The sequence below is a fragment of the Lichenostomus cassidix genome, chromosome 1 (assembly GCF_008360975.1).
Source record: "Lichenostomus cassidix isolate B80296 chromosome 1, HeHo_3.0, whole genome shotgun sequence".
Classification (NCBI taxonomy): Eukaryota; Metazoa; Chordata; class Aves; order Passeriformes; family Meliphagidae; genus Lichenostomus; species Lichenostomus cassidix.
This window is the reverse complement of record NC_139479.1, coordinates 95,476,037-95,493,964: the sequence shown is the minus strand read 5'-3', so window position 1 is coordinate 95,493,964 and position 17,928 is coordinate 95,476,037. Positions and strand designations below refer to the sequence as shown.

Here is a 17,928-nt window from a genome sequence, read left to right as displayed (position 1 = left end):
TCTGACATGTCACTGGCTCCAGAACAGATGCAAGCCTGTGCAGAATACACACCTGGTGAGTGTGCATGATCCTATGCACCAAATGAGTCATCCAGTACAGATCCTGCATTGAATTTTTGTGCTAACAGTCATTTGCAATTAGTGTTTGAATTAACAGGATCATTATTTTTATCCATTAGAATCTGGAGAGGGGAAAACAGAAATCAGGCATATCTGCTCTGTAATGTAATTTGTGATTGTACTGATTGGTCCAGCTCCCAAATCCCCCTTCATAAAGTTAAAAAAAATTAAAAAAAAAAATCAAAAACTCAGTTCAAAAACCCACACTAAAACTATGCTTGTTCCTCAAACTGCTGCTGAGCAGAGAGATATTACCGCCTGATAAAAGTAATAAAATTACCTGAATAGATCTTGATTCAACCTCAGCTTGAATCAAGAGACAAGGGATTACAGCACTGAGGAGAAAATCACAAGATCAGGTTCTTCTTCATCCACTCTGAAGAGTACCTGTAATGGATATCATTCAACCTCTCTGTCTTGATGGGAAATATAACACACTGCTGGCAGGAACATGAGGTCTCTCCTGATTCACTCTTCAGTCCAAAAAAAGGGGTTGAAAACATGCTGAAGAAAAGCTATTTTTTATTTATGCAAAACAAGCGAGTTTGATAAACACACTTGAGAGACCTAGAGTCTATGCACAAGCAGTTCAGGATGTAAATAGAGTATCTGAGGCCTACTCAGGTGAGGATAGCAAATGCCTATAACCGCCACCATATTAGGAGTTCAAAAGAGTGAAGATTTCCCCTTTTAGCAGGTGATTCAGGCGTTCCAGCTATGGCTAAATGGTATTTTTTGATTACAAGGACAGGAGTGGACCCAGCTTTAGCACAAAGTACTTTTCAAACTACACCCTGAAGTCCAAAAGAAGAGGTTAAAAATGCAATAGCAGCATTAGAAATCTGGCTGGCCAACACCTTCCCTGGTTTGCCAGCAGTGATTAATTTACCTTCTTCACAAAATAAGTCACTTAAACAACTTTTCCACCTTAAATTTTCTATTTCTCTAATCTCAAGGGTGTGCTTCCTAATTGTGCAAACATACTCTTTTAAAGAGCAGGAAAGAGTTAATTAACTAACAACAGAAAAATTAATAGAACTTTTCAAAAGAGACATGACATTACTGAAACCACGGGCATATCAGACAGTCCAGTCTGTGCAGAACTACTCTCTGATGTCTCTTCCATGTCCATCCTACCTCTTTCTTCCTGAAAGGCACAGGGAAGGTCCAAGGACCAATTTGCAACACTTGGAACACTTCCTAGTTTACCACAATACTCCTACCTATGTCTCCTCCAGATGAAGAGATGAGTAGCTTAACCAGGGCAAGGCTGCTTCTTCTGGCATATTTATGGAGTCTAAGAGACATCAAAAGTAAGAAATACTGTCTGCTGAATATAGTAGGAAATGTGGTTTACTTCCAGGTTCCTTGGCCAAGGCTTTTTTCTCAAATGTCAACTGAATTCATCCCAAGCAATGGTATACACAGTTCTGGTTGGACATGCCATTTATCTCTTCCAAGAATGGACCCAGGAAGTGTTTTCACCCTTTTCTATGTTTATTAAGCTCTACAAGATTTAGAACTGAGCTTAACATTTCAGTTTCTTTTTGATCTGCTCCCCGGTCTGGATCACAGACCTGAGAATATTTCAGTACAGTGTGCTTAGCTGCAGAAACCTGACCTCTGTGCATAAAAAGCATTAAAACACACATAACAGGCACCCCTAAGGGAAGTCCTTGCATTAAGAGAGCCACTATTATTTTAGCAATTCTGTTTCACTTAACACCTGCAAGACACCCATTTTGTATCTGGCCAGAGCTCCTTCATCCAGAGTACATGTCTTCTTAGTTTCAGTGCTTCCTTTAAAACTTGATCTTTCCAGTGCCCACTACATGTAATTGATATTTCCAATCCATTCCCCATTCCCTCTCACCTGATAGCCTGCCCTTCAAAAAAGTAGGGTGTAACTTTCACACACATCCACTCAACTTCTGCCTCACCTGTTACTTGAAATTTGTGTGGTCACAAGTTATGGATTCCACGTGTTCCCTAATACCTGTATATTTCTTTCAAACAATCCAGGATGGGGATATTTGTACAAATTCAGTCAGTCCTTCTCTTTCTAGAACTATTTTGGCAGCCTGCCTCAAGTTTTCAGCTCCCCTAAAATTCATAGAGCATTCCCATGTCAGATCTGTAAATGAATAAGCCTTGGTTTAGGCATTGTTTTCCACCTGTGACTCTCCATGTTTCTTTACCAAGGAGGAACACATATTTGTTTCTTTGAATGCATGATGGAGACAAATACATTCACAATCCATAGCAAATTCAGTAATGATTCTTGCAGATGACTGTTAGAGCTCTGTCCACTAATTTAGCCAGAGGGAGACCACCCTTTGGTACCTAGCAATTTCCACATGAGGAAAAGTTACACAAATATCTTACCTGGTTCTTCACAAACACAAACCACTCCAGAAATTTTAACAAACAAAAGAAAAACATTCTGCACATTGCATTGAGTGACAACTCCATTTTTGTAATAGGTTAGCTGAGCCTCAAGAAGTTTAGTCAACAAGAATTCGTTAATTACTAATAAAGAAACACATTTCTTTATAGAAAAGCAACAAACTGCTTTCCAGAAACACAGATAAATCAAATAGGACAAGTATGATATTATATCAGCAGCTTTTTTTATGTCCAACAACATTCACTTTCTTTTTCTGTGATCTTAGCCAAACTAGATGGGATTTGTGGTAGAAAAAGGGTCTCTCCCTCTCTCTAGCAGACATAAGCCTAACAGTTTTTAAGGGCTGGTGAGTCAAAATGGGCATATTCACATTAGTCAGTCTTTTTAAAAGTACTAAAGGCAGCAATTAACTGCTGAAACAACTTTCTCAGGACGATAATGGCTATCTCCATCACTGGAAACTTTCGGTTAAAGCTGCTCCTTACTAAGTAGTAATTACATTAATGGACTTTTTGTGGTTGTCTTTATTAGTAAATTAAAATAGATTATCTGAATTTATTTATCCCCAGGCTGGAATATAAATCTCCAGAGTTTACCACTCTCCTTTAAAGGTCAGCAAAGCTATAATTATATTAATTTATCCTGTATATTGAAAGCTCTTACCAAACCAACTCAAAAAGCAGGTCCAGTTTTCATCTTTGTAGAATGAGCTCCACGGAAGCATGTACAAAACTAACAATTGGACAGGGGGAGAAAACAGTTCAGACAAAGTATCCATTCTGAAATGTTTAAAATAATTTTATTAAACAATCGTGTTTTACATGTCATCAGACCTACCCCCTGAAGTGCAAAAATGTTTCTGAGGTATTAAGACTGGAGGAAAACAGGCACAGTATTGGTTGTTAGGGATACCGCCCTACAGCACAGTGGAATTTGCAAACAACAGGCCTTTATACAGCATTTGCAGGATCAGAGAAAACTGACAACAAGACTGTATTTGTCTTTAGTCTTGAGAGCCAAAAAGCCCTGATCATTAGCCAGTTCAGTCACATCAGTGAAGACACAGACATGGTTAACATAGGATGATGATAAATATCAATGAGGTGTTTCTAGGCCAATATGTACAGTACATGAAAAATGAAATTTAACTGCTGTATGTGTGACCAAAATCCCGACTGTCTATCCAGTCCAGCTTAATATATGTTGTGTTTATGGTGGCCTCTCCAGTAACAGCATTTTGGTCTATTCTACACAGCTAAGCCACTGCCTTGTGCTCCTGTTTGAGGGCACCTGTCACTCACACCCACTTCAGGTACGTCTGATGTTAATCAGATTAACTAGAGTCAACAGTACAGTACTGCTTGTAGACTGTTATCCTTCTAGTTGCCCTCCTCCCCTCATCCGTGCAGTGAACAAGTCTAGCTCATGCAGAAAATCTGCTAAAGAAATAAGCACTGATTGATGACTCCTCATGTGGAAATGAAAGCCTTATCTGAGAACTGAAAAACTCATGGGGCAAAATTTGCCCTTACCAATTAGTATATTAATGAGAGTTTTACTCACTTGCCAAATTGTGCTGAAAAAATAATTTTCTGTGAGGCAAGTTTGGGCAATATTTAATACATGCTATCTCTACAAGTCAATGGAAGGTATATTTAAGAAAACAGTTCCAAATTAGTAAAAAGTAAAAGTCATTTGTTCCAAGTCTTTCTTGGGTTGTTTCTAGGCGAGATAGCTGATAACAAATTCCTCCTGAGACACACTTGTTTTTGTGAAAAATGTAATGACAAAAGAGAAGTGATCCTTATCTTACTAGGTGTTTATGAACCTATGAATTTTTCTGAACGTGTCAGGCTGTGTATAAAAATGTCATACTTGGAAAGGTTCTCATCTGCAGCATCTTCAGCTTTTAGACCTTAGTGAGAAGATGAAGACATGAGCTCTATTGTCAGCACATTCATGGGCAAATGTCATGCAGTCTGACTGCAAACACAATTGAGATTCTCAAAATCTTCTAGGCTTGTTACCAATATCACTGCTGCTTACCTACACAACAACACCTAGCAAATCTACAGATAGAGAATAGCTGGAATACAAGCTGGATACCACTGGAGTGTTGCCTTAACGTTACTTTTTAATGGAATCATTTTTCACAGACAAGAAAGGCAACCCCAAACAAAAAGTGCAAACAAATCATCACTTTCAGTTGAAAACTGGGTTCCGGATGCCACTCAGGACTGAGCTGTTGGGCCAGTTTCTGTGCAGAAGGGTTAGAGAACATACAAAAAAGAAAATGCTTGAGATTCCCAGGACGACAATGCCTGAAATCAGCGCGCTGGTGACGGTGTTCAGCTGGAAAGGAGGTCCGTTTGGGTGAGCTGCAAGAAGAAAAATGCTCAGGTAAGATCTGGCTATAATCTCGCAGGAGTGCCAAACACCTCTGCCTCCCCTTCCAACATCCAATATACAGTATAATTGCAGTGAAGGAACTAAAACTGTACCTCAGAATGAGCACCTGTCTACTTGGATAAAGCTTGTCTAAGTACATTTTGAAAACAGTTATTAGCTCTTTCAATATCAGTCATGCTGGGGGAAAAAGACAAAAGACTTCTAAGGCATAATCCCTCATGTGCTAGTGACCAACCTTGACCTGTGCTGCTCAAAGCAAGGCTACCATTATCCAAGGGCTATTGTGGTAGAGGTATAAAGATCTGTGGGCTAATCAAGTTAATTAAAGGGTTTCTTCCCCTCTAACATTACATCTATATCTCAATTCAAAGTTTATATAAATCAGCAGACACATCTGGCACCGTATACCAGACATTCTCAAAGCTTGTACACCTTCAGTGAGGGCTTCTTAATTATGTTTATTAATTCTCAGGTAGAAGAGGTGACATATTTATTACTTAATGCAGTTCAACAGTCTGTTCATGGACCAATTCCGAGATATTGGACCACATACATCCACAGACTGTACTGCCATTTCCATCAGGATGGGAAAAAAGCATTTGAGTACCAATGAGCATTTGGCATCACCAGTGTTGGAGAGTGAGATGAAATGACAACACAGCCTCTACGTGAGAAACCACACTGCTTCTCCCAGAAGCAGCCACCTTGCCTCAACCCTAATCCCATCCTCCTCACCCAAGCTGGAAGGAAATCAGTGCTGTTGATCTGGTTACCTCCCCTACTCAACACTGTGCTGCTTTTTGACCACTGCAGCAGTAATCTCACTCCACACTTCTGTGCTCTCCACTGGGACAGCAGCAGGCAAAAGAAAGACTGCTGCCCTGGGATGGAGAGGCTGCTGCTTTTGTTGGATGGGAAGGAAAGGTAGCAGCCATTAACATACCAAACTGTGTGCAGCAAATAAAGAATTTGCTTTTTATTATTTTAATTATCTCCATGGGTAGGAACACACAAGGGAGCAATTAATTACAGGGAAAACTCTCCATGACAGGCAAGAACAGTAGCTGCTTTTACATGTTCTAAGTTGAGAAAAGAAAGTAAATAGTGTTAGAGTTCAGAGGACAGGATAGATTCATTGTTCCACTCAGTCCTGTTATGAAGAAGTACCAGGTGAAATGGCCTAATGTACCACCTGGCTACCCTGTTCATCCTTTCTTAGTCACCAGCCACTCCTTGTTGCCAGCAGAGAACAGTAACAGGCTGAAACAAGTCCTCTAAGTAGCCAAGGAAAAGCACCCTAAAACTTAGAGAGCTGATCTCCTCTGCAGGCTATTTCCTTCCTTTCTTGCCCCTAGCAGGGCACAAGATCTATCCAAGTTTCTCCACAGGCTCTTTGCACTGCTAAATGCCAGGAGAACAGGAGCTGAAGCTCTGATCTTCTGGTTTTGAGATGTGAACCAAGCTAGACTGCAGCACAATAACAATTTTCCTGCTCTACTCCTGTTTGGCATGAGAAAATTTTACTGCTTAAGTTTGGTTTTTAAACTCTCATATGTCATAGCATCAGATCTTCATTTCAATTTCATCATAGGAATTAAATTTAGTGATGTAGATTGGGCTAGGTGCACAAACTAAACTGAGAATTCCATGCTTGCCAATTGCTTTCTTTTCAGTATGTTGGTATTGACTCATTTAAGTAACAACAACAAAAAAAATTCTTGGTGTGTAGATATAAATCAAAATGGTTCATCTCCTCAGTTCTGCTTCTCTCATAAACCCTCTTTTATGTTTCTTGGAATTCTGATTAACTTACCAAGCTGTGAATTGTTGGTTGGCGTCTCATCTATATAAAACAAAAATGGCATGTGTTATATTTTTAAAATACCTCTGACTACCTCCTCCCCTCTTGCAACAGAAAACCCAATAGTCCTAGTTTTATTTTTAAAATACATCAGCTGTACTTGCCACATTGACTAGCAGCTTTCAGCATCTGTTAGAATATGAACAATAGCATTAATTGCATGTCATTACTGCATTTTTAATATCAGGAGATATTAAAATTTGAATTAATATTTTTAATGTCCTGTGGAAAAACAAACCAACACCACCTTAAATCAGGAACCTCTTAATTGAGAAGGTGGCCAGTTCTGTTGTCCCCTCAGCAAAAATACAACCATAAGCACAATGTTATATGCAAGTCCCTTCACTGTTAATCATATTATAAAATAGCTCTATAGGAAAAAACTTGAATTTTACAGGAAAAAATATGTCAGTGACATAAACTATTACAAAAATGTTATTTTCACCATGCTCGTTTTCCTCTTGGCAGTTACATAGTGGCTTTATATTCAGGGTAACATTTGTATTTTGTCTTCAGTTTTTACTTGCGTACCAGTGTCCATTTCAGAATTACATTTCCTGTGACTACTTTGGGGGTTTTTTGTGCAATTTGTAAACACAGTTCACGTATACATTTGTTTTGAGCAGCTGTCTCCTGAGTTTAAGAGAGACATCCATCAAAAGCTACATAATTTCAACTTCACAAGTAGGTACCTGCTTTGTTTCCATACAGAGACTAAAACATATTCTTCTGTGTGTATCTCCTGTAATGACTTATTTTGGATTAACAAAAAAGAATAACGTTTCTCTGAAAAGAGCCAAATGTTGGAAATATGAGCTCAGAACTACACAGGAGAAGGACCATCACTCTTTTGCAGCAGCACTGTTCAGTTTCTGCCAAGGCAGCTGCATCAACAGCTCCATGGCCAAAACAGCTGCTGACAGGAGCCGTGGGGAGACCTGGCTATCTCAAGGAGCCAGCACAACACCCTGGCACTCCTCATCCAAAATTTACCTAAATTTTCCAAAAAAAATCCAAATTTATCCAAAATTATTCATCATGCAGGTGGTTTTGGTCAAGTTCTCCCATGATCTTTCCCCCCTTTTATTTTCTTAACTATTGTGTTCATAAGCCTCCTGGTTTTTATGGACTTATTTTCACAATGGGAAGTGAGAGCCAGACTAATTCCCTCTTTCTGCTCTAGCAGAAAAAGTGAAGTGCAAGTCAGATTGAGGGATTTGCCCAATGTCACTCATGAAATTCATGGCAGAGTTTAGAACTGAATCCCATTTTTTTCCCAAGTATTTCCTATTAAACTCTACTTCTGCCAGCTTGAGTGGAATGCTCCAGAAACATTCTTTGTAGATACAGAAATCAAAAAAGCTTTACCCACTCGCTTTCAGAATACACCTAAAAAATTATTTTCATTTTTTCAGCCTTATTCATGATTTCATTTAAACAACCTCAATAGCTGTCATGAAATTATAAAATTGTTTATCCTTTCTCTAGGGCCATTAAACATCCATGGACAGATCTCTTTGCTTGAAGCTGTGCAGTATTTAAAAGTAATTGATAAGTATTCTTTTTTTTCTGAATTGTAAAAATAGCGCTCAGCATTTGAATCATAAGCTCTATTACCTACCAGGGGTTGCTCATATAACAAGCTGTATCTAGTTTCCATTCCTTGCCTAAGGCAGCTTTACTCCAGCATACATGTTTGGCTGAGCAAATCCATCATTCATTTCCCACATGTATACATGTACTCATGTGCAACTTTGAAGTTAGTTCTTCTCACTTTTTCTTGACTAATCAGATAGCAGAGACTCAAATGAGACCATGTATAATGCAAAGAAAAATACTTATTTTCGTTGCAGAAATGCTGCTTAGAGCATATTTGCTCTAAAAATGGTCTCTTGTTAGGTGGTTCCCCATTCCAGAGGGTCAGTTGCTCTCTTTGTAGATGGGTGCAACTACTTTGTATGTAAAGAAGGATTTTATTCTCGAGTGTTTAGTCTTCCTAGATCAAGTCCAGTCCTACTCTCAGCATCCTAAATCTACAATTGCTGAAATCAGTTGCTTAACTGCAGTTATTTATAAATACCTGTAATTTCTAAAACAAACAGGAGTAACATGAATTATTTTCAGAGACTGCGGGTTTCATTTAGAGCTGCCCTTTTTTTTTTCTTAAAACCTTTTGCAATAAAAATTAAAATCATAGAATTTCACCCCCAATTTAAAGCAGTAAATTTTGGCCCACTGTTGAAAATTTACAATGGTTTTGTCCCATTTCTTTCTTATAGCTGACAGCTAAGAATGGAGTGCATTAATTTTAGGCAATACATACATAAAAACCCAGAGGGAAGCTGGAAGAAATGGTGAATAGAAAGTGACAGTGAATATTCATTATCCATCCAAATTAAATTGCAACACTGAACACAGTACCTTCATTTATATTATCTTCAGTGAAATCTGACAAAAAAAGAAGTCAACCCACTGAGTTTGGACTTTTATAATGGCCTTATATATATATACATATATATATAACAGTATCCCACAGTGATTTTATTGGAGGAGGAAGCATGTGAGAGCCAAACACAAATACTAGTTCAAAATGTCTACCAAACAAAATAGTAAAAAATGTAGTAAAATATACTCAGCAAACTCACAGAGAATTCACCCTTTAAGTCACTGCAAATTTACATTAAACTGCAAAACGTTTCCCCAGGTTTCTGAAATTCCTGCAGTCCATAGAGGAAGATTGCTTATTCTTACCACTCCTTGTAATGATGGGGCCAGCAGAGATTACAGCATTGCCAGATGTGCTCTGCGGGCTCCAAGTTGTCCTTCCACCAGTGTCTCTTCTTTCTCTGTTACTACAGATCTGAGTGGTAAATCAAAACAATCATGAATTTAGAGTGGAACAGAATTGTGGCCTTTTTGTGCTTCCTGCTTTAATATAAACTACATGATAAGCAATACTACAACTTTGATTTCATTTCTTAGTATGCATTAAATTACTTAGCAATAAAAACAGCTGCAATATTGCCTAGAAGTGTATCTTACAAATGCCTGGCTTCCCATTGTATTTTGCCTCACTTTGTTTACAAAACTACATTGCTGTTGTGTACAAGATCCATCTGATAGTATATTAAATTTTCAGTAGTTAATTTCCCAAAGCTGTGTTTACAGACAGTTTTCCCCAACAAATCTGTTTTTCCTGACAATCCCTATTCTAGCAAGCTTCTCAAGTGAGAATTTGCACATCTTCCATGGAGTTCTAAATCGCAATGACTCACACTAAAACAATCCCCAGCACTCTCATCTGGAATCCGCCTTTAACATCTGTAACCTATCATCTACCTTAATCTAGGGTACTCAAGCATGCTTCAAACAAGAGCATTTCCTTAGTTTCAGCTTCTTCTGAAAGAACATCAAAAACCTCAGAACATAAATTGAATACAAAACAAATTATGTAAATGCATAACATAATATAAAACAACGTACAAAATTTCAGAAGTATGCCGAACTGACAGCACTTCAAAAGTCTAAATAGGAAGTCATTGAACAGAAAACGATGCTGTGTTCTGGAGACATCACAGAACTTTGTGTTTATATGTTTATTTAAAGATTTCAATTTCCAAAATATATTGGTTGTTCCCGATACTCCTAATATTAGTTAATTTTGAATAGACCATGAATTTCAAGAAAAGAGTAGTTTCCAAACTATAAGGAAGATGATAATAAACTATAAGTGGTACAGTATTTTTTTTCACTGTGAGAAACTTTTACAGATTTTCCGTGTCAGTATAATGGCATTTCCTATAGCTTTAAGTTTTCCATACATTATATTCTAAGATATTTGTCTTTATCCACTCTGACAATGGATACCTTACTGCTATACTAAGAATATCAACACGAAAACTGTCTCAGAGTTGCTACTTCTAAAAATTATGGACCACAAAGCAAGCAGGTCCTTTCTCACATGTTCAACAACCTGTGTTTTGCAGGTCTAGTATTACTTTATCTCCAGATTACAGTATTCATTTCCCTATTCTTCATTAGTTGTTTCACATTCCTTCAGACACAAAAAACATTCTTATTTCAATGTCTATAAGTCAGCTTCATTCTGTGCCATCCAAACTTCCATAACACTTGTATGCAGAACTCCAGTGCGCCTATTTTATGTGCAGATAATGAACAACTTACTGGCACAAGAAAGGGACAGTCATCTGCTCTGCACAGCTTTGTCACACAGTGAAGGAAGACCGTCGACATCTTCTGGTTCTTGTGCTTCACAAAGCGAAACACCTCGAAGGAAAACCGGCCCATTTGACTCTTGCCGTTCTCAATGATGGTTGTCTGCGGATCCTTGTCACAGCTAGTTTTTGTAGAGAAAGGTAAAGCTGGGATGAACAGCTCTCTTGGTATTTTGAAGCACTTAGCTGAGAATAAGATGACTTAAGCAGCACGTTCAACACTTTAGTTCCTTGGAAAAGAACACAGTGCAAGTATCTGCACACACACAGTCTGCCCGTGAGGCTGCAGAGTCCTGTGCTGAAACGCATTCCTGCAAGAACGCTATGTTTGCTTTGCAGCAGCACAGAAATAACCAAAGTACCATTTAATTCCAGTGCCCAAAGAAACTTGAGACCAGAAGCAAAAAGTAATCAGGTATGCTAACCAGTATAGACAGGTAACTCCAAATGAAGACAGTATTTCTCCAGTAGGTGTCAGGGCTAAAATTTAATCTGAAATACTGCCAAGATGTTTTGCAAAGTTCCAATTCAAATAAATGTTATTACTGAGAGAAGAAGCAGGAGTATCTATTTAATCATTTGCTTAACTGCTTTCCTGGACTGGAGTCTCTGACGTTTTTTATCACTGTCATTCACCACATTTACCTTTGGTAAAATAGAGACCGGTTTAGCCATTCACTTTGTCCGTTTATGTTACCTCTAGTAGAGCTATTTTGGATATATGCTTTTCTACCTTCATAATTCTTATGACTTTGCACTTTTTTCTATGTTTATGCTCACACAAAAATGAGTTCTGACATATTATCTATAAGCCTAGCCCTTGGTCCTGCCTACTAATAATGCTTAAACTTTCCGGGCAGTTTAAGACATCACTATTGAAGAGATTTATAATTATTTTCCTAAGGAAGGATCAACAAAATACTGGGTTTGCACAGGACCCACCTGAAGAAAAGATCATATCGAAGATCATCACTAGGATTGCCAGATGGTGTGGTGTAACAGTAGTCCATCAGAACATTCCACCTGCACAGGGAGTAAGGTGATAGATGAGGGGAGCTGGCAGTGCAAGAGTGGGGGGTGTGAGTGAGGTGAGATTAAAGGACAGTACAGGAAAGCAAATAGGTAATGCAGGCTGTTACAGTGAAACTGAGTTACTGTATTAAATGGGTCACATACAGCTCATCCTCTTCCTTCAACTACATAGGAAATTAAATAGCACAACATCACAGCAGAATTGTATAAATCAAATCATTTGGTTTCATGCAAGTCAACCACCATACCAACACACATTGCACACCTCTCAGAAATCACAGCCACATAGGACTAGAAATCCAAACTAACGCACTTTTAAAAGCCTTGTATTTTCTCACTTGATCACACAGAGGCCTTTTCTTAAATAAAAGCAATATAGGATTTAAATTATAATTCAGGAAAACTTTCATAACGAGAACTGCAGCAAAATATGCATTCACTGTCAAGGACCTGACACCCTCCAGCTGAGAGCAGTGATTATTGAACACCAACCATTATTCTAAAATACAAAAAGCTATGAGGAAAGACAGATGCTTCTAAATCAGATAAGTACCAAGAGTTGAATAGCAAGCAAGACAAGAAATAACATCCTGTATGGTACCTGCCATCAAGGTTGGTTGCTCGTACAGCTGCATATATTTTGGTTTTCAAAGGTAAACCTGTACTTGGAATAAGGAGTTGCTGGGTGTAGGTTGAATCCTGTAAAACAAACATTGCTTCAATTGTAACAGAAAGTCCTCTGTACCATCTCATCTGCATCCACAGACTGAACTCTCATCAATTTTTCTGACCCTCCTGTGCAGAACGATCATTTACTTTGTCCTAAGTAAAGAAGCAAAAAGCAGTGCCAGAGAATTTGCCTAAAAGTTTGTCTGTAAAGACTGGCTTTGCCCCATGCAACAATTTGGGAGAATCTATGATTTAACAAAGTGGTTGGATCAGTGATTAAAGAAAACATATCATTCGCTGACACTTCAGTAAGTCTCCCAGAGCAGATAGGCAACAAGTGGAGTTACTGTGACTTTCTAAAGGAGGAGCTTTACTGGGTTGTCACACTGCACTCTTTCCCAGGAAAGGTTGCTAAGGTTATTTGAATTAGTGGAGATAGCAATGCCAACAGGTGTTATATATTTTAAGCTACAGTCTGGGAGAACAGAGACATTCTGTTATGCAAAATGTAGTTTCTATGGAAGCTGGCTTGTTGAAAACTACCTCTAACAAACATTTTCATTTAAACTGTAGTATTTCAAAAGAGCGTTTTCAAGAAAGCTGTATGCAACTTAAAATTTGGCAATTCCCCATATGCTACTCCTTAAATATATCTGTTTTATTGGGGCTTATTGCTCTAAGTCTGAACCATTAACGTCACTTTAGCAACAAAACCGTGAAACAAATCTGTGTGACAGATATTAATTCAGAATATCAAAATTCACTATCTGGTAAAGTCACCTATGTCAAACACATTGCTAATGCAAATAGCACAGCAGCTTGGTGTGTTGAAAACTCTTGTGAAAGGTCAAAATACTCAATACATGTGAAAAAATCTGGTGAATAGGATTTCAACCGGGTTCAGTGTGGCAAGTGAGACCATGGCAAGCAGCAGCTGACAGCATCAGCAAGGTTTACACCTAGAGATCAAGTGATTTTTTTCAAAGGTAACAGTGCCAAAATTAACAGCGTTCCAAATATCCAATCTATGCAGAGGCCTTGAGGTAGGTTTGCCTTCTTTCAAATTAATTTTGCATTTCTGTAATACATATCTCTGCCACATTTTGCAACTGATTAAAAAGTGCAAGACCCTCACTACTATGTTCCATGGCTGCTCTTTTATTCTTGAAGAGCAGTTTTTATTCATTTAGACAGGCATTTGCAAAAAGGCATAAAAGCACATAGCCACTTAGGCTCTGTGAAAGCCCATTAAGCATTTTGCTATTAAACTCTGAGTCTATCATAAAAGCTCTTCTTTCTTTCCTAACAATGACATGCATAGCATCACAAAGTAGATGTAAACAACACTTTGTGAGGGAAGACAGAAGTAAGCTGAGAAGAGGAAGAGTCAATGTTAAGAAATCACACTACAGCCAAATTTGGAAAAAGGCAGGTGCTTGCAGTCAGGAGACACATCTGTACACAACCCCTCACCAACAGCGAGGGTGGAGAGAAGCCTCGAGGTCCCTCCCAAAACCAGGGCTGCCAACAGGGATCCAGTGAGCCCACAAGACAACAGGTGTCCAAAGACGCATTCCCAACAGGGAAAAATGCAGGCAATGTCCATGTATTTATCCAGCCCTGGGGTGTGCAGCAGAAGGGCACATCTACTAGTGGAATCTGCCAGCCTTAGCAGTATTATTCATGACAGCGCTGCTCACCAGGGTGAGTAATACAACTGCTGTCAGAATGATAAGACACCACTGTTCGTGGTCAACTTGCAAGCTTGCAGGGCTGGGGAGGATGAAAGCACATTTTGGTGCAGGATATTCAAAGAACAAATATTCTCAGTATGAGCATCAAAAGCATTTATTCCACACTGCTGAACTGGGCCCTGAAAGGCAGCCAGCATGTGATGGTCAATGCTTGGCTTGGCTTAGAAATCTGCCTACCCTCATTCTGCTCCATCTTTTTGATCACAGGTTTATTTAAAAATGAGAGAACTATAATCATCATTTTAACAGATTATAGGTTGTTATTTGGAGCTCTGCTCTTTCAAACAAACATGATTTTTTAGAGCATGCCATTGAAAAATGTCCTGTTGCAATATTTATAACTCATTATGTTCAAAGCATAAAGCATTGACTTTTAAATCAGTTGCATGAATTATAACTCAGCAGCAAGATGGCATGAATAATAATGCAAAAAAAATCGGATTCATAATTTACAAAAATGATGCTTGATAGATTGAAAAATTGATATTTAAATCAGGTATTTAAAATGTATGAGTAAAAATTTTAATCAACACAAAAATATAATTTCAGGGATTAATGTTATGTAGAGGTCCTTGCATTTTTCATGTTTTAGTGTCACCAACCCTTTTTACATGATAAAAGCTTTTACAATAATGCATATTCAATTTAAATTATCTAAAACACAAGGAAGAAGCAATGGATGAAAACTGTTATAAAAATCTTTAAAGTCCCCACCGTAAGGCAATATATGCATCAGGCTATAGATTTGAAACAGATACATCCCTCACTAAAATCACAGATGACTGAAACCCTCTGAGGAGGCTTGAACATAAAAATAGCCCAGCCAAAGGGCTACAGTTCATTGCTAAGGGAATAGGCCTGGAATAATTGTACAGAATACTACAGAGTACTCTCTGTTTAAGTACAAAGCACCTATACACACACTCACACAAAACATAATAAATGCAGGCAAAAGTATGCACTCTGAAGTATGATTGTTATTGCTACAATTGATAAGTCACATGGCACTACAAACTGAAAGCCAGAGCTGTAAACTGAGGAACTGTATAAATACAGGACCAAAAGGCTGTAAGTGTCCTCAAAGACCAGCCATATGAATACAAGACAGCAGGTACATGCAAACAAAAAGGAAAAAGGAATTCAGAGATGAAAGATGCCTGGAAGCAAGGCTTGGTTCATGGGAGGAGTGGGAAGGAAGTAGCAAATTATGAAGAGTCTATACTTTGGTCTGCTAAACCAGTTTGTACCCACATAGTGCAGAGATTAATTTACTCCAGGTCATACTGTGTTTTATACTCACATTGTAAAGCAACAAATTCAAAGTGCTGATAAATGTACCATTGTTCTCTCTTACAGAAATAGCAGCTGATGACCTACAACAGAACCAGAAACCAAAAACCATCATGAAGAAAGATACCTTATTTTCATTTTTGCATACTGCAGTGGGTTTTATCATTAAAAACCACAATGAGTCGTATCACAAAGAGTTAATTTATGCATTTGGGTTATAAACTTCAGAAACAGGAATTTATAGTGGAAATACTGGCAGTCTTAACTATGCAGAAAATAATGGATGCTACTGAAAGGATGAATCAGAAAAATAATTAGCAGAGAGGCAAAGTGACAAAAAGGAACCCACTTTACATGATGTACAAGGCTTACTCATGGAACTATTTTCTCTTGCATTCTATATTTACAAGTTTACAAACTATTTCATGAAGTTATCTTTTTTTCTTTTTTTTCTTTTGCTGCTATCATTTTTCATAGGAACATCTGAATTTTAAGGGAAGTTTTACATTATCTAAAGGTCTCTTCCTAACAGCAGGTCTCCATAAACCATGTTATCTCATAATGATGATACAGAATTTTCTTTTTCCTTAGAACACCTTTTGGTGCTTTTCCTTTCCTGTACTCTTAAACAGCCAAAAATTGTTACATTGACAATACTGTTATGACAGGCACGTACACATGCTGACACAAACATGGGGATGAAACACACAGGAATGAAAAAGTAGACTTACGAAGCAAGCTGGGTATTGTTAACCAAGTACTCCAGTGGGTAGCTACAGCTAAATTTGTACAGAAGGCCAGGCAAATAGCTGATAATCGTTGGTGGGTCTGGCGTGTCAATATAGCCTGAAACATTACCGATCTGTACCACTGAGGTATTTCCATAAGCATTGATACCTCGAGCTGAGGATACCTATTGAGGGAGACAGAAAATTAGTTAGCTGAAATTTAACTGTGGAGCAAGAAAACTTAAGGGCACTGATGGTTTTGCCCATAATTTACTCAAATATCTTTATTAAAACGTTCAAAAATTAATTCAGTTTAGTAACATCTTCCCCGTGTTCTGTTTTTCATGTCCCTGGAATCATGCATATGCAATTCACAAGCCATATCACTCTTCTTAGAACACACTTGAGCAACATTTGAAAAAATTTATGAATCTTGGAAGCATATTTTTGGTAGGTACTTTTTCTCTCTACCTTCCCAATGAATTCATGCGACTTATAGGGAAAAACTGAAGGAACTTTACTATTACAGTTAAAAAATATTACCTTACATTGAGTTTCCATATGCAATAAAAAGGCTAATACACAAGTAATTTCATTCACAGAAACAATATCTTCTCACTGTTGAGCTTTGGTTTTGACACATAAAAAATAAGGTACTTTCTAAGCAGACACAAGACAAATGGCTGAAGTTTGAGCCTGTGGCTTTGTTTATATTATAAATTTCTAAATCTCAATTATAAACTATAAACTGTCAGAAATTACAGAGCTGAAAAGTAATCCAAGCTTAATGTCAATGCAACCTAAATTCTGTCCATGGACACGTTTGTTATTCTGTGTTGCTCAGCTCACAGAGCATGCAGAGCCTGCAATAATGTGCAGGTCTCAGGAAAACTGAGGGACACTTTCCTCCTGGTAGCAGCCCAGCCCCACTGCATCTGTCACTGCTGATCTGAACAAGGGGGTGGTTTGAAAACAACTGAGAAGTGTCACAAATTCCTTTCTCAGTAGGCACATACACAACCAGGTAAATTAACATTGCACTGGACTTTTACTGTAGCGTTTCTTTTGTATGACTGTATTAGCAAAACAGATGTTTTAAGTAGCTTTAGAACATATGGTTTCTTAAAAAAAAATTAAATTACGGCCAAATCATCCTGTAACATTTTGCAGTAAGTAGCACAGGACACAAAGGTATTTTGATTTCTTTCTCCATGGAATACACACCTAAAAGACAGAAGCAGGCATACATTTTGCCAATAGCATACTTAATGATTTGCTAAATGGCACAAAAAGGTTGAGAGCAGAATTTTCTAGGATCTGAGTTTTGCCTAAACACTATAGGCTAAGGTAGGCTGTAGTCAGCTACAGTTCTCTTCATCTTCCTCACCACCCTATACCCATAAAGTAAAAAGTTTAGTCTGCT

General features: G+C 38.0%; 1 protein-coding gene across 3 annotated transcripts in view; it reads right to left on the bottom strand.

The window, feature by feature from the left end:
* Window positions 1-3,342: 3,342 nt before the first annotated feature.
* Window positions 3,343-17,928, bottom strand: part of ZPLD1 (zona pellucida like domain containing 1) — a 94,069-nt gene continuing 79,483 nt past the window's right edge. For all 3 annotated transcript variants that reach the window (XM_085072599.1, XM_085072590.1, XM_085072582.1), the window contains 8 exons: window positions 16,509-16,690; window positions 15,788-15,860; window positions 12,666-12,763; window positions 11,975-12,055; window positions 10,983-11,154; window positions 9,549-9,657; window positions 6,750-6,779; window positions 3,343-4,905 (listed from right to left, as the gene is read on the bottom strand). In XM_085072599.1, coding sequence (XP_084928725.1) covers window positions 4,730-4,905; window positions 6,750-6,779; window positions 9,549-9,657; window positions 10,983-11,154; window positions 11,975-12,055; window positions 12,666-12,763; window positions 15,788-15,860; window positions 16,509-16,690 — 921 coding nt within the window. In that variant the 3' untranslated portion in view covers window positions 3,343-4,729. The remainder of the gene's footprint in view (window positions 4,906-6,749; window positions 6,780-9,548; window positions 9,658-10,982; window positions 11,155-11,974; window positions 12,056-12,665; window positions 12,764-15,787; window positions 15,861-16,508; window positions 16,691-17,928) is intronic.